The sequence below is a fragment of the Oxyura jamaicensis genome, chromosome 8 (genome assembly GCF_011077185.1).
Source record: "Oxyura jamaicensis isolate SHBP4307 breed ruddy duck chromosome 8, BPBGC_Ojam_1.0, whole genome shotgun sequence".
Taxonomy (NCBI): domain Eukaryota; kingdom Metazoa; phylum Chordata; class Aves; order Anseriformes; family Anatidae; genus Oxyura; species Oxyura jamaicensis.
Genome location: NC_048900.1, coordinates 8,507,226 through 8,522,481, shown reverse-complemented (window position 1 = coordinate 8,522,481; position 15,256 = coordinate 8,507,226). Strand labels below are relative to the sequence as shown.

The 15,256-nt window shown below is 42.1% G+C and overlaps 1 protein-coding gene across 3 annotated transcripts in view; it reads right to left on the bottom strand.

Moving 5' to 3' along the window:
- Positions 1 to 15,256, bottom strand: part of ATF6 (activating transcription factor 6) — a 76,048-nt gene that overhangs the window by 39,479 nt on the left and 21,313 nt on the right. For 2 of the 3 annotated variants that reach the window (XM_035333075.1, XM_035333074.1), the window contains exons 10-14: positions 13,711 to 13,854; positions 12,068 to 12,187; positions 10,987 to 11,089; positions 9,835 to 9,899; positions 5,710 to 5,824 (exon numbers count right to left, since the gene is read on the bottom strand). In XM_035333075.1, coding sequence (XP_035188966.1) covers positions 5,710 to 5,824; positions 9,835 to 9,899; positions 10,987 to 11,089; positions 12,068 to 12,187; positions 13,711 to 13,854 — 547 coding nt within the window. The remainder of the gene's footprint in view (positions 1 to 5,709; positions 5,825 to 9,834; positions 9,900 to 10,986; positions 11,090 to 12,067; positions 12,188 to 13,710; positions 13,855 to 15,256) is intronic. The other variant, XM_035333076.1, reaches the window with a different exon arrangement.

The window sequence follows — 15,256 nt, the reverse complement described above, 5'->3', positions numbered from 1 at the left end:
CTCTATGGTTTATGCGTGACAGCACTGAAACAAACTGACAAAGAGAACTTTTGGTTTTGTTGAAGTCGGTAATGGCTTTGCCATTGATTTCCATAGGGCCAGCACTGCCCTTGCTCTAACACATAATTACCAGAATTAAATCATAATACGCATTTTTTACTGCAATATAATGTAAGACATTGTATGTGCACTGTTTAAATGTAACTGGCAAACTCTGATACCAGGAGACATCTGCACTTTGAAATAAATAGAAAAAGCAGCGAGAGGGAATGTTAGTGGCCTTCCTTAATGTAAGTAATTACACTGTTACCCTTAATAAGCCTACACTGATGCCAGCAAAGCGTCTCTGATGAGAGCCTCCCAGGACAGTGAAATCCACTGCTTAACCATGGGAGGCCGGGGGGACTCTGACCCTAACCACACGAGCAGCGTGGGGATGTGGGGCAGCATTTACAGGTCAAAGTAAATTGGAAGGGATGTTTTCTTCAGCTATTTACTTAACTCCCTTTCAAATTGGTAGCTACTCGTGTTTTTAAATGCAGCTAACATTGGCCAGAAAACACATGATCCTCCTCAGAGAAGTTCTGTTCCTCCATCCCGTTTCCTCCTCCTACCTTCTGTGCTCTATCTGCAGTAACGTTCACTCTCAGAGCACGATGCCAGCAAAACTTCCCATCGCTTTCACAGCAATCCTCGTGCAGTTGTCTGTAACTCACTTGGTTGGAACCATCAGCGGCAGAAAAATCCATTCCTACGTCTGTAAGTTACCAAAGTAACTCTAGAAACAATCTCAAGGTCTGAACCCTCCGTGGCAAAACAGATGTGAGCTCTGAGAAAGAACAGTTTCTGTGACAGGCAGTGCCAGGCCTGCAGGGCAACCGCAGTGGCTGCCAGGTGCTCCCTCACGTTACGTCAACTACTTTGAATCTCACAGCCATGTTCCACGGGGATTTTAGAACAGATCAAGCGGATTTGGTGTCACAGATGTCAAAAGGCAGAAATCAAAGGTGTTGGCAGAGCAACAGACTCTGAGTTCTGTCTCTGAGGCCTGGGAGAAATGGAAGGAAGGGTCAGCACCAACTGCAGGCTCCGACATGGTTCAGTGAGGTGACAAACCTCACTGGCCTCCACTCCATCTGGTGACAGCAAAGGAAAGCTACTTAAAAAATGACAAATTAGGACCATGGTTCTTCACCCCCATAGCTGTCTTTTCCACTAAGAGCAATGCTTTCTGACATTTCTACAGATCACTGTACCAGAGTGAGGTCTCCAGCCCCACGCTGTTCTCCTCTGGCCAGAGCTAGCAGCACAGCTCAGTTTGTCACACTCTTTTTCAAACATTCATGGCAACTTGTTTTCAGTACTCACTGCACGGACCTCTCAGCTCTAAAGAGACTTTCAAAGTCAACCCAGAACAGCCCAGCGTAGACCCATGCTGCAAACAAATGGCTTCTGAGCACGGGAGTGTCTGGGGAGAGCAGAGGGCCGCAGGCGTGACGTGTATTATGGGCAGCGCGCATTGTGGTACGTTTCCACGTGTCAGCTTCTGCAATGCTAAAGGACAGCTGAACACACGGGCTTCCTAAAAGTAATGTGAAAAAAAAAAAATATGAAACTAACGAGTTAATATCTGAAGAAATAAACGGTGACAAGCCCTGGCTACGAGGGACGTTAGCTGCTGAGGCCTGGCAGAGCGGGGAGACAGCACTGACTTCATTCAAAGAATTCATTGTTTGCTGTCAGCTACATATTTCTTGTTAAAAAATGACATTAGAGCCCCCTGGCAATTGCAGAAAAACAATTTTTGTAGTCTCTCAGAGTGAAAGCCCTGCTTCATATATGGGCTTAGTGGATCCAAGTACTACTTTATTCTCCTTTGTCCTCTTCAACAAAAAAAATAAAAAAGGAGAAGAAAAAAGAAAGAAAACTGCAACAGTGATAGGCACACATGCAAGCCTTCCAGTGCAAGGAAAGAAAATAAAACTGATGAGATCATGAGAAATTCAGTCTTACCAGTACCACTGCTAACATCCTATTTAGTGTTGGGAGTGTCTGCACAGCACAGGGCCAGACAGGAGAATAAAACCCATCATCTCCAGGCACTGCCTTCTACCTTGGGCAAGCAAGCAAGCAACAGGAGTGACCTGTCTCTTAATGCTAAGGAGGAAATCGGTCCCCTCTCTCAGCTCCCAGTCACCAGTGGAAAGGAACTGTGGTCCAGAGAAAATGAAGTCAGCAGTGCTGCGAAGGAGAAAGGGCAGGATGGCACCCCTCAGGCTGTGCAGGACTCCCTTCTCCTGCGCTCACAGAAAAATCCAGGCATCCATGTAAAAGTGCCTCAGGGCAGAACTTGTCACTAGATCAGGTTTGCCCTATTAAAATAGCAAATGAGGTGGTGCATAGAACTGCCTTCGATTTGAGGACATTTCATTCATAAAACAGAAATACCCACAGCTTTGCTGCCACATAAACTTCATAGATGGTTTTTAAAAGTCCCCAAACTTCTCCTTGTAATAGAGCAGAGCCAAGCAATAGGAATTAGGTGGCACAAGACTCACTCTGATTTCCAAGGACAGCTCTTTAAGTCCAAATGAAAGCTGACAACGTCTGGGTCATTAATCCAACAGGGCATGCAACATGAATACAACCTGTGTACCACTGCTTGCATTCAGGTGGACTGCAGCAAGGACAGAAAGTAAAGAACTACACAAACACTATCCTGCTTTTTGTTCTGAGTTTTCAGAAAAAAAAAAAGAAAAAAAAAAAACTTTTATGATCAATTCTCCACCCCCTTCTACTCATCCTCAGGGTAAGCAGAGCCTGGTGCTGGCTATATTTGTGTTGTTAGCTGAAAGAACAGCAGAACGTGCCAAATAGTTAATAACAAAATTCCAGTCTTGTGACACAACCCAGTAATCCCAGCACTGGAGACTAATCTCATATTTCTATTCAACTCTTACAGAATATTAATCCTAACAAAAGTACTATTTTTATTTTGCCTGAATCTTTTCTAAATACATACATCTCACGTATTAAGGAAGTTGCTGTAGACCAAAGAGGGATGTGTAACACAAACTTACATATGTACGTACACTGATTTACGTGGGGCAGAGAGACGCGAGATTCCTGAGGCAGGAAAAAAAAGTAATTGGATACAACGGTTTTCTTTTAAGTAATCTTTTAAGGAAATAGTATGACAAACATATCTAGACAAACAGTAACACAATTCTGTCTGGTAATCACTGTTATCACTGTCTGGAATCCTAATTCTGATCTCTGAGTTCTGTGTCCTCTCTTTGAAGGTGAGGGGAGATGGTGTGTTCAGCTGGAGCATCTGAGGACATTTCCACTCTCAGCTCTGAAACACATCCCTCTAAAGCAGGGTGCAAATCAGCTTTGCTGAGACTTGAAGACACGCTGGCCAATATTCTTGGCTGCGTAGTGGCTACATGCACTCTTCTGCTGACACAGAGCTGCTTGCTGCAGGCCATCCCACCCCACAGCTGGCTTTCTTGTGTGCATATAATACAGTGCTCTTACACGGGCACAGGATTTGGCAATGCCCAAGCTCTCAGCCTTGCAAAAGCACACATATATGCATGCCACCCGATCCACGCCCATGCCTGAAGCCATCAGGAACGAGAGCTGCCAGGAACACATCCATGTCACAAGGGCAGCTGCTGACTTTGCTGAGGGCTCCACTGATTTCAGGCAGTAATTGCTTGTAACTGAATGAGGTGCTGTAGTGACAATAACCAGTCCCCTGCCTCCCTGGGACACTTCTCAGGACATTCCCATGATAAGGAAACAAATGGAGAGTTGCAGGGTCCTAGGAAAACAGTGGATGGGAGCAAGCATGCATACTGCAGCTCTCTTCTGATATTACAACTGAAAAACAGCAAGGCAGGAGGCTTAGCAAGCTACGAGCCCAGGTTCAGGCCTGGGCCAAATATGCAGGATAGATAAGTCTCAGGACACATCAAGACCTTGCAAAACAAAGGAAATAAACTCTCCCACCCACAAATTGCTGTTTTAACCACTGTCTGCCTTGATGATTTCCCTTGCCAGATCCCAAGCAGCTTCTTGGTCCGGTAGCTATCCTTGCTTCAACGCCACTCTGGCCATCACACATCTGTAATTCCAGTTTTAAAACAGCTTTTACTGTCACTAACTGTGCTGCAAATGTGAGGCTATGCCTGACAATGCTGTAGCACAAGCCTATGCTGTATTCCAGCACAGACAGAAAAGAGATCATCTGTCTCAACTTGTAAGTCACAAAACAGCAGAGAAGTCCTGTACAGCCACAATATGGGACACAGAAAACCTGAGAGTATTTTAGGGGAAGATAAAAATAACCTTATGTTGAGCTAGCAGAATTAATTTGTGCACAGGGTACATTTATTCCTGTACCCTGAAGCACAAAAGGTTTTTACACCTATTAAACAAATATCTAGTTAACCACTCTGATTATTGGCCTGCTATCATGAGTAAGTGTTTAACTACAAGTCAGGTCCAGTGGGTATTGCATAAACCCAGATCTTTATGCCCTGTTCTCAAAGCAGGCATAGGCTCGTCAAAAGGCCAGTTCTCCTTACAAAACTTTGAACACTCCCTTCATTCCCACCACGCATCTGACCATAAAACTGCTGTGGTAAAGAGCTTGACAGAGCAATACAATCACTTATTTTTTTAAAAAATTGTTGCCTCTCGGTTTCATTGAACGCTTTCAGTCATCCTGATCACTTTAAAAAAAGAATTGGTTTGGACCATTTGTTGTTTTACACTTGTCAAGCCAGGGTTGGGAGGAGAGTGGCTGAGGGGAAGAAATTAGCAAAGCCGATTTGCCAGTCTGCCCTGATACAATGAGGTGCACACGCAAAACGGAATGCATTTAAGCACAGCTCTGTGCCACATACACACTGAAAGAGCTTTTAACACATTTACAACACTCACAGAAAGGTTCTGTCTCTTTACAGCTTACTGTGCTTGGCTGTGCACAGATTCTCTCTCCAAACTGTCACTGTGTTCCTTAATCCCTTCCTTGCCTGCCCAATCTGCAACAGAAACATTGCACATCTGGAAAAACGAGCAGGGTGGCAGCCCAGGAAGAGCAATGAAACTCCACACTGCAATTCTTGCAGAGTAGCAGGGATCATACGCTGACTTTGAAGGATTTTATGACTGTTTCCAGAAAAAAAAGTTATTCAGTCTGAAGGCCTAGTGCTCCTACTTCATCTATGATGGGATTAAACAACTCGACACCCTAATGTTTTAACTATACCAGTCAATATTAACTTTTCAGTAACAGCGTCTAACAAATAGTGCCAGTTACCCGATGAAGTTACATCAGTGTTTTACTGATTTACAGTATTTACCTCTTTGTGCAGTTTTTACTACACAAAGAGGAAGACCCCTTCTTTGCAGACTGCCTCTCACTCCAGATACTCCCTAATCCTCTGTGTTTTTCATACAATTTTGTGCTGTCTTTCCCTTGCTCTGCAATGTTTCCTACAAAGTTCTCTTCCCATTCCTAACCACGACAGGTATATTTTGAGAAGACCGTGGTCTGGCCGTTTTACTGGGAAGGTTGTGCTGAGGCGACACTTACGAAGAAACAAACTTAGCTTCAACATTGGCTACATCATCTTTTGTATCACATGTAAAGATGCACAGTGTTAGAAACAGTCTTACAGATTCATATACACTTACTCTACGAAATGACACCACGTAGAATGTATCTTCCCTTCTGCGAATAGCTTCAAAGAAGTCTTGATAGCTCCTTGGAGAGGCATAATACACTTGCAGCTCGTTCCCTGAGTTCCTGCTGAAATAAAGAAGGGGGGAAGGTAATTATTTTAGACACAAGTAACTTAACTTCGGTGAGACAACGGCTATAAACACCTGCTTTTCAAAAGAACAGCAGATCTTTATGCACTGAGAGGAGCATGAGGAACATTAAACATAGGTGAAGACAGTGAGAACTACTGCGTAGTGAACTTTCTGAAAGTTCAAAGTGCTTTAAAAGTCTTGCCCCAGGGAACTTTTTCAGGCTTAATTTTGACCATGCTTTGGAGGCTAGCAAAAAGCCACATACTAGCTCAACAACAACAATAAAATTTTCAAATCAATCCAAAATGTCTGGAAATTTGTGATGACTCCTGAAAATAAATCACAGCAAATTTTAAAACAAAATGTTATTCTGAAATGAAAAATCAAAACATTTCATCAGTTTTTGATTTATTTACTTGTAAGTGGCAACCTCATCTTTCCTCTCACCTGCCTTCTTTTTTTGCCTTTGGTCAGTTCACAGATTTGCTCTTGATTTTCTATTTAGACAGTGGAGCAAAAATAAGATATTCATAAAATTCATACAATTCATACTTATCTTTTTCACAGTTCTCATCTTACTGATATCAGACCTGAGGACAAGACACCGTCTCAAGTATTCTAAGCAAAACCACTGGCAAGTCAGGCAATCATGGTACTTATCCACTGTTTATCTTGGAAAGGTGAGAAATTCCCAGCAGATATTGCTATCATCCCATTCCCACTCAAAAATAATATATTTAATCAAATGGGAAAGCTGTACTTAGACAAACCATCAGCTGGATCTTCAACCAGTTATTTTAATTCTTCCCCACTTTAATAGCAAGTTATCTGTTTGCAGTATTTGTGGCAGAATCACTGATGAGCCTGTTCCTCCCAAACTGTCTTGTGCTGACCCAGATTTTAAAATACGGTGGCTAATTTAGATTATTTTGGTATGTTTCTATAATATACATAACTATGCAAAGAAAACAAGGCACAAATGTATCATCAAGTGATTTTCCTGAGCAGCAGTAATAGCAGGCCACCATTATCTCCTCTCCCACTGCTCATCTCGCCTTGCTACAAACGGAGGACTGCAGCTGCCAAGCCAGGCTTCCCTTTAACGAGATGGGGGGTGAAAGTCCTGGGGGATTAAGAGCATGCAGTGCTGTTCTATATATCCTCATTAGCAGCCCTATGCAAGTGAGGAATCAGATCATGTCCTTCACACACAGGAAACAAAGATCCAAGCTAATCTGATTACTCATTCACAAAAACACGTAGGCCCACTAAAACACCCCTGAGGTTCAGCATTGAAGTTGCACTGTGATAAAAGGCATCACACCCACGTATTGCTTAGTAAAAACACATCCTGAAAACTGAAATAGGTCCCACAGTTCCGCTTTCTCGCCCACGCTACAGAAGATCCAGCTAGACCTGGAAAACAGCCTTTTATAACTCTAAATCCAGCCACGGGAGAAAGTTGTTCCAAAGCACTTGGAAACCGCTGGGCCTTCACTGAGCTCTGCTGGTTCCATGGAACAGGTCCATCACCAGCTCCAAACTCCAAGTAATACCAGTGTATCACCGATGCTACTCCATGTTGACCTTTGTGCATTTCAGAGTACTCACTACGGACTGCTCCATGAAAGAAAGGAAGAAACTGAAGATCCAAAACCAGCTACAAAGATACCATTTTTTTTAGCAATACCTTACCGTATTACAAGAAGGCATCGTATTAAATACGTATCCAAAAAGCAGTGCTGAATCTGTCCATTTATTCTGAGATAAATGAGTCTTGATGGTTTTCAGAGTCAGAAGGGCACTCTGCTGTGCAGCACCAAGCACAAGTATGGTGCAGGACTGTTGTTTTAAGGAGTGAGGCTGTGGGCACAGATTCTCACCAAGAATCACAATTTTAATAGTGCAAAATTCAGAAATAGGAAAAAAGATGGAGAGTCCTTTAGCATTTGACATCCAGAGCCCCAGATACACATTTGCAGAAAGCCTCATCAAAATAACCTCTGAAGAAAGCTAAAAGGACTGAAGAGGGGTTGGGGGGTGTCTAATGTTTTCTTAAGTCATCTTCATTTTGATCTTCCTCTGCGTTGACTTCACTGCAACACTTTACATCACTGCTGATATCATCAGCACTACAAAGATGAATCCAAACCCTCTTAAAGTCCCCTTATTCATGGATTCACCCAAGATCCACAGGTCAACAATAAGGGTACTCCAGAAGGAAACAGTCACTCAAATTCCAGGTACAATACCAATATTAAAAAATAAGTCTTGGCAGTACACTCCAAATAATGGCATTTGCATCATTAACAAAAGCTTTGTGGCTGTCTACATGCACTTATGTGAAGTATCAGAAAGCTTACAAGTAGTTTAGTTTTTGATTTACACATCTGCAGAAAAAACTACTAGCTCATTAAAAGTTTTCCAAAGGTGATGCCTCATGGATAGCATCAGTGACAAAATTAGATAAACAGCATCTTTCCTGTCTTCCCAGTGATGAAGCACATGGGCTGCAGGAAGGAGCTGGGGTCCTGGCAGAGCAGCCAAATGCAAGTCAGCAACACATCTGGGCAACAACTGCGTCCTGGGCTGCATGACGGTCAGGGCCTGGAGCACAGGATGTGCGAGGAGAGACAGGAGGCAGAGGGAACGGGGTTCGTTCGGCCTGGAGAAGAGAAGGCTGAAGGGGCTCCAGCTGCAATCTTCAGCTTCCTACCGGGGGCTTACAAGGAGATAGAGGCTGTCAGTCTCTTCTGACAGATGCACAGTGAAAGGGTAAGAGGCAGCAGCCACAAATAACTACAGGAAAAATTCCAGCTGGCTGCAAGGGAAAAACATTTCAAAACGGCAGTGGTGCAGCCCTGGGACAAGTGCCTGGACAGCTGGTGGCATCTCTCCTTCAGGAGATACTCAAAACTCTGCTGGACATCGCCCTGAGCCACTTGGAATTAAACCTTCTTCAAGTAGGAGGTTGGACTGGACATCTCCAGAGATGCTTCACAACTTTAATTATTCTGCAACTCTGTGATTTCATGGAGCATCTAGTAGCTGATGTCTCTGGGAGAAACTGGAAGCCTGTTCTATGTTCTTAGCAGTTCCAGGACAGTCACAGCAAGCAGCTGCCATGACTCACTCACTGGTCCTGTTCATTTAAACATCATTTGTCCAGAAAAACAAAATTCACTTCTTTCTGAGCATAGCAAATTATTCCATGCAGAGCTGCATGTCACTGATTTTAATAATTTCAATACATTTTTTAAGAGTAATGCAGGCATGTGTATAAGCTACCTTACGCTATGAGGATAAACTTGTCAGTCATCCTGCACCTGCCTGTAGAACTAAGAAAGCTCTTTTTTTTGTGGCAGCCTAGTTTCCAGAACATTTGCCTACAGATCACTATTTTCTCCCAGGATGATCCTGCTTTCAAAGCTGCTGCAATGTAAATAGAAGGTCCACAGCTGTCTTACTTTCAATAGCAACACTTCAGGTGTATTTCCTCAATAAAAAGTCTACTTTATACTCCATTTTCCTTATTCTTCCTTGCCACTTCAAAACAGAGATCCTTTTAAACACTGTCACAGAGAATTCAGGAGAGAGAATTGTTATTTCCTTAAGCTTTTCTCTCCAGCTTTTCCTGTCCTCCAGGAAGATGGACAGGACAGGTATGCAGGAGAGGGCAGTCCCAAAACAATCCCCCCTTCTATTTCCCATTAAAGATTCAAATCTGTTGATCTGTTTAGGGAGGGACCCTGCTGAGTGAATGATTTTCTTAAGACTTATTGGTAGAAAGACCCTAGAAAAGAGTTGTGATAAAAGGGTTCCTTTCAGTGTAGGTTCAATCATTAGTAGCAGCTAATTGCTGAGGGATGGAAATTAGGCCAATAAATGTAGCTAGCCCCTCACTTAAGAAACCTGACAAGGTGAATACAGATATTTTTCCTCGCCATTGGTGAGAAATGAAGTTAGTAAGTAAAAAGCAACAATAAAGCAGTTGTTTTGCCGTACCTGAGGCTGGTGTCTGTATAAGGCACGGCCATTAGCTGGGAGTCCACCTTCTCACTGAGGGAGCTCTGAAAAAGAGGTAAAAAAAGAAAACAAATGTAAAACAATAAATATCTTCTTGGTTTTGCACTACATACAATATGAAGCACAGATGTAGCAGAGTGAATATTTAAGGAGGTACAGGGGTTAATTAGTGCCCCTGGACAATGAACGTACATTTTTTCACTGGTGACAAGTGATTAACTGAAGTGGTAACCAGCAATCAAGCTGGAATCAAAGAAAAAAACCAATTGTTTTAATACAGCCAAATTTAGAGTCACATGCTCAGACACAAGTAACAGATGCAGGTACCATACACAGTAGTTGCATACATTCTTTTAGGTCATGTTCACTTTGTCTCTCTGCCAAAATGTACTACCCGCAACACACCTCTTGTGCTTGAGACACAAGAAAAACCTGAACTTGCCTTACCTTTGACATCTCACCGATGTCTTTTAGACATCTTTTAGACATCGGTGAGAAGTTTAATATTCAACAATTTTTCCCTAGAAGTGTGTTGTGTTGCCCACAGTGTAAAGTTCCACTCCTGTTAAGGCTGTTACTATCTCTTAATCGAATTAAAGACTTCAAAAATTCATGCTCTTAATTACATCCTCACTATCAGTAAGCCATGTACATGAAAGGCATTTTTAAAAAGGAGAAATATGAACACAAATCTCATAATTCTGTCCTCTAACCAAAAATGTATCCTTTTAGCAAGAAATATTTCAACAATCAGCTGCGTGTCTTATCAGTGAGCCTGATCAACGTGCAGTAGGTTGCGTTTCTCCATCAATCAACAGTTTAACCTTACAAAACCTTACAGAGAAGTCATATAAAAGGTTTAATTTTAGAGAACAACTAATATATTTTGAGGACTACTAAAAAATAATTTGAGACCAAGAATGAAAAATTGTATTTCCAACAAGAACTCTGGCAACGTAATTACCAACCCAAACCAGCAATTTAAAATGGCAAGTGCATGGTAACCCTAATTACAGGCACTATTGCTACTCTGGTATATAATAACAAGCATAGACAAGTAACACCAAATATTTTTATGTCATCTGAAATTATCCTGTCATGATACTGACTGACCAGTATAAACCTTCCTACCTGCGTAACCCGTGCTTTCTGCTGCTGGTTATTTGACAGCCTTCTAGACCTCGTTCTTTCCACTTCATGTCTATGAACCCATCCTCGAAGTTCATGATTTAGCCTAAAAACAAACACGAAAACAAACACAACACAACATGAACAGATGTTTCAAAGAACGGTGTCATTTTTTTTTAAATTACAGAAAATACTTCAAACACACTGCAGTTCAGTACTCTTTTGCTTTACCATATCTTATTTTTCACACCAGAGTAGCAAATATAATCGAAAGATTAAATTTTAAGGGAATTCATAAGTAATAGAACAGAATAGAGTTGTTCAGCTGGAACGAACCCACAAAGATCATGGAGTCCAACTGGCTAAATATCCATAAAGTATATGAGTTATGGGTGTTTTAACATAAAGCAGATACAGAATTTTCTTTTGCCCAATGAACAGTAATTCTTAAATTACTAGAAGGACTACTGAAATTTAAAAGAAAAAAGACCATCAGTTCAAGACTAAATATTGGCTAAGAAAGCTAAACTACTGCAAATAAATTTGAGAGAATGGGCAAGCAGAATGGAGCTAATTTTAGTGATACACTTGTATCTTTGGGAAAAAAACAGAGCTAAGTTTTTTCTAATAATGAATAAAGCAGATCTGCAATGTCAAGTTAAGTTTACTTGTCTTGGAAGTTGAAAGGTAGGAGACCATCTTTCACGTATTTCTGATGGAAGTGGCCTTGATTTCCATTTTGCAAACATTTCCCCATATGAAGCGATTTCTGTTTTAAGTCATTAAAAACCTCCAGGCAACCAGAAAGTTGTTATTCAGTTATTACTAAGTGACCAGTGAGAATACTGAGTGAAAATCATTAGAAAAAACATCAGAAGATTACAAAGATCAAAGTCAGTCTCATGTCTCCATGGCAGTAGATGCTGGACAGCACAGACACTTACAGAGGCAGCGGCCACAGACTGGATGAATGCTATGAACGGATATAACATCATCCGGAGCCATCTGTCCACTCGCCTAACACACAGTTGACATATAAACTCCTACCAAAAGCTTAAATGCTCAGAAAAGATTGTTTGCTCACCTCAGTGACTCTGTCCGGTTGATCAGGGGCTGACAGGGTGGTGGTGGTGGTGAAATATACAACAGTGGTTCTTCTGATACTATCATCAGTGCTTTGTTATCAGACACAGAATGATCATACCTGGGACAAAAAGACACCAAGCTTTGACCAAACCCAGAAAATTAAGAATGACCACCAATAAACCCACAAAGGTTACAGCTGCTGCTATGAGACCTTCAAAACAGGCGAATAATTTCTGTCAAAAAATCAGTGGTCCTAGGCAAGTCCCCCAAAGGGTCTGGTAGTGCAGGGCAGACAGATGAGCATTAGCACTTGCAGAATTTCTTCCCAAATAGGCCAGATATTGAAAGGAAATGCAGCCCATCAAATATTCCTCTTAAGATGTAAACTGAGATATCTCAGCAGAGACAACTTTCTCTTTCATTCCAGAGCTGTGAAGGATTTGCTATAGAAATACTAAATTTATTAGCCACTAAAACCACATAGATACAAAGACCATGAACTATACAACAATAGCGCAGTCAGAAACTATATTACAACCAAGTGGCGAGGACTGTTTTCCCAAACATCTCCAACGGTCTCCAGCAGCTAGCTCAGCTATGAGAAAAAGTAAGAAAGAGCATGCATTTCAATACACAAATCCACAGCACTTTCAGCAACAAAGCAAAGAATAATATTCCTTTCTCCTGGTTAACTGTATCACAGGCACCAGCACAGCCTCCTAAGAGAACCTCTCTGCTACCATAACACATAAGTCATGGTCTGAAACGTGCCACATAGGACACAAAGCCCTCACCATGGTTACAGCATTGAAGTGTTTGTGATTTATTGTCTTCTTTCTGCATGGCAAAATGTATTAAGACCTTCTGCACGTCTGTGCCTGGCTTTGTTCAACCAGCCAAAATACTCTACTGGAAAGGGACAATCTGACAGGATAAATTCTGTAAGGGGAAACCATGAGCTGGATTAGCCAGACTTCAGTCTGGAGACAATTAAATGTTCAATTACTTACACACTGAATGCTACAGATCGAGGAATCTTTAAAGCAACTATATGATGAAATAATGGGTAAGCAGAAGCATGGACTCAGAGATTTCTAAAAAAATAGTGCAGTGCTTCTTAAGTTCAGAGTATGCTCATAATTGTGAGCTTCCCTTATCTTCCCTTGAGTAACTAGGAGAACAAATATTGCAACTTGAAAAGTAAGGACAGATAGATAATAAAACAGGTATCTCGAATATGCTAGGTAAAATAAAGATCAGGGAAAAAACTCAAACAAATGAAGAGCTGAAGAAGGTCATAAAAATCTCCCTGACACATGCTTGCTTTCATATTCTCTTCCACCACTCTCTCCTTAATACCACACAGTGAGGCAAAACTTGCCAGCTGTACACCTCTACGTACTGGGTAATCCTGTGGATAAAATGACATATTGATTTGAAAAGCAGCACGGTAAACTGTTGCATAATAAAAATGAAAAAATAAAAGAGATTATCAGCTTTCAAAACACTTTCTGTAAGCTCAGTTGCTCTTTAAGAGCTGCAATAATACTGGACAAGAAGGTTACCAATTGGAAGGTCACTGAGAGCTAAAAGTACCATTGCCCTCTTCCACTTAAAATGTCTCAAAAGTTTTCATCTTACCTATTACTCTTCTCGGAAATTATGTCCCCAGGTATTTTCTGCGCTGTGCTGGGCTCCTGGCTAGCTGAGAACTCCAGAAGATTTCGGGTCCGGTGGTTGGAACTCACAGTGGAGTCAACTCCATTGGGATCTTTTTCGAATATACTGGAAACACAACAGACACAGCAAAACGTATCACTCACATACAAATGGACTGCAAAACACTTTACCCTAAGGTGTAAACACTCAGGTGGATAAATTTCTGGTTGCTGCTGTGTCACATAAATAAGGTTCATGTCACAACTAATGTGAAAACATGGCACCTTTCATCATTAGATTACTGCTGCTGAAAGCACTAACAGACAGAAAATCAATTCTATCCCCTTTTTCGGTTTTACTCGTTTGAAGGATATTGATGCTCTATTTTTCTCGTTGCCTCGTAAACTTCACCTGATGAGACTGGAATCAATCTGTTTGTAACACAGACCTGCAGGCATGAGAAATTAATTTATATTCAAATCAAAGTACCTCTATACTCCCACTTACATCATCCTCAAAGCTAATTGACAAAGTTTATATGAATACAATACGTAAAGAAAATTTAGCTCCCTAATCCTGTGCAGCTTCAGGCTTGGAGTATTATGCCAGACGTTTAACAAAACTGTACACAACTCAAATATGTTCAATACTACGTGGCTTTAGAGACATTGGTAGGGCTGACAACCCCACCTCCATAGTGGCAGCGGGGCACGGTCCCAGTACCCTGCCTTCCTGCTCTGCGCTTGCACTGAATGGAGGACCTTCCCCGGGGCCTGCTCAGCCACCCAGGCAGTGTAAGAACACCTGTGCTGCTCTCGAGGCAAAGCAGGATAGCATTTCACACGAGCTGCAAAAATGACCCAACAACTGCTGTATGAGATCGACCGCATCCTAGTTCAGAAGGGCAGTTTGCAAGCGAGAAGTCCTGAAGGCACGAAAGCAACACCTCAACACATCCTTCCCAAAGACTAGCTTTACTTTATCATGGTTGCTTCCCGAAATACACATCAAAATCAAATCCTAACATCCCTGGTTGACAACAGTAGAGCATCGCCAGTAGCAACACAGCAAAAATGCAAAAATACAAGAAGACCCCAGCATGCTGAGGAGATCTTTGCCATGCACGTTGATCACTGCTCACGGCACATTTTAATTCATGCCCCATCTCTCTTGTGCAGCAGAGCATAAACTCTGCAGGGGAAGACCTCATTTTCCTATTTGTTACGTGGCATCATGTTGCAGCAGGCGATGAACACAAATGGTAATACCAGAGGAAGACAAGAACTAGGAAGGACGGGAGGTTAAACACTCCACAGCTAAGAAGGAGGCGCACAGACACAGTTGCCTAGCAATCAGCTCTCTTTTGCCAATGTATCCGTGCTCCTGTTAACGGCAGCTCAAGTCTCCTGGTAAGCAATTTTGTCACGTCCTGCAGAACCGTGGAGGCTGGGGCAACCAGAGGGACATCGCTCGGACTGCCTCATGTCCTTCAGGTTCCCAGGCAGCAGGACAGAAGCTGGGCAGCAGA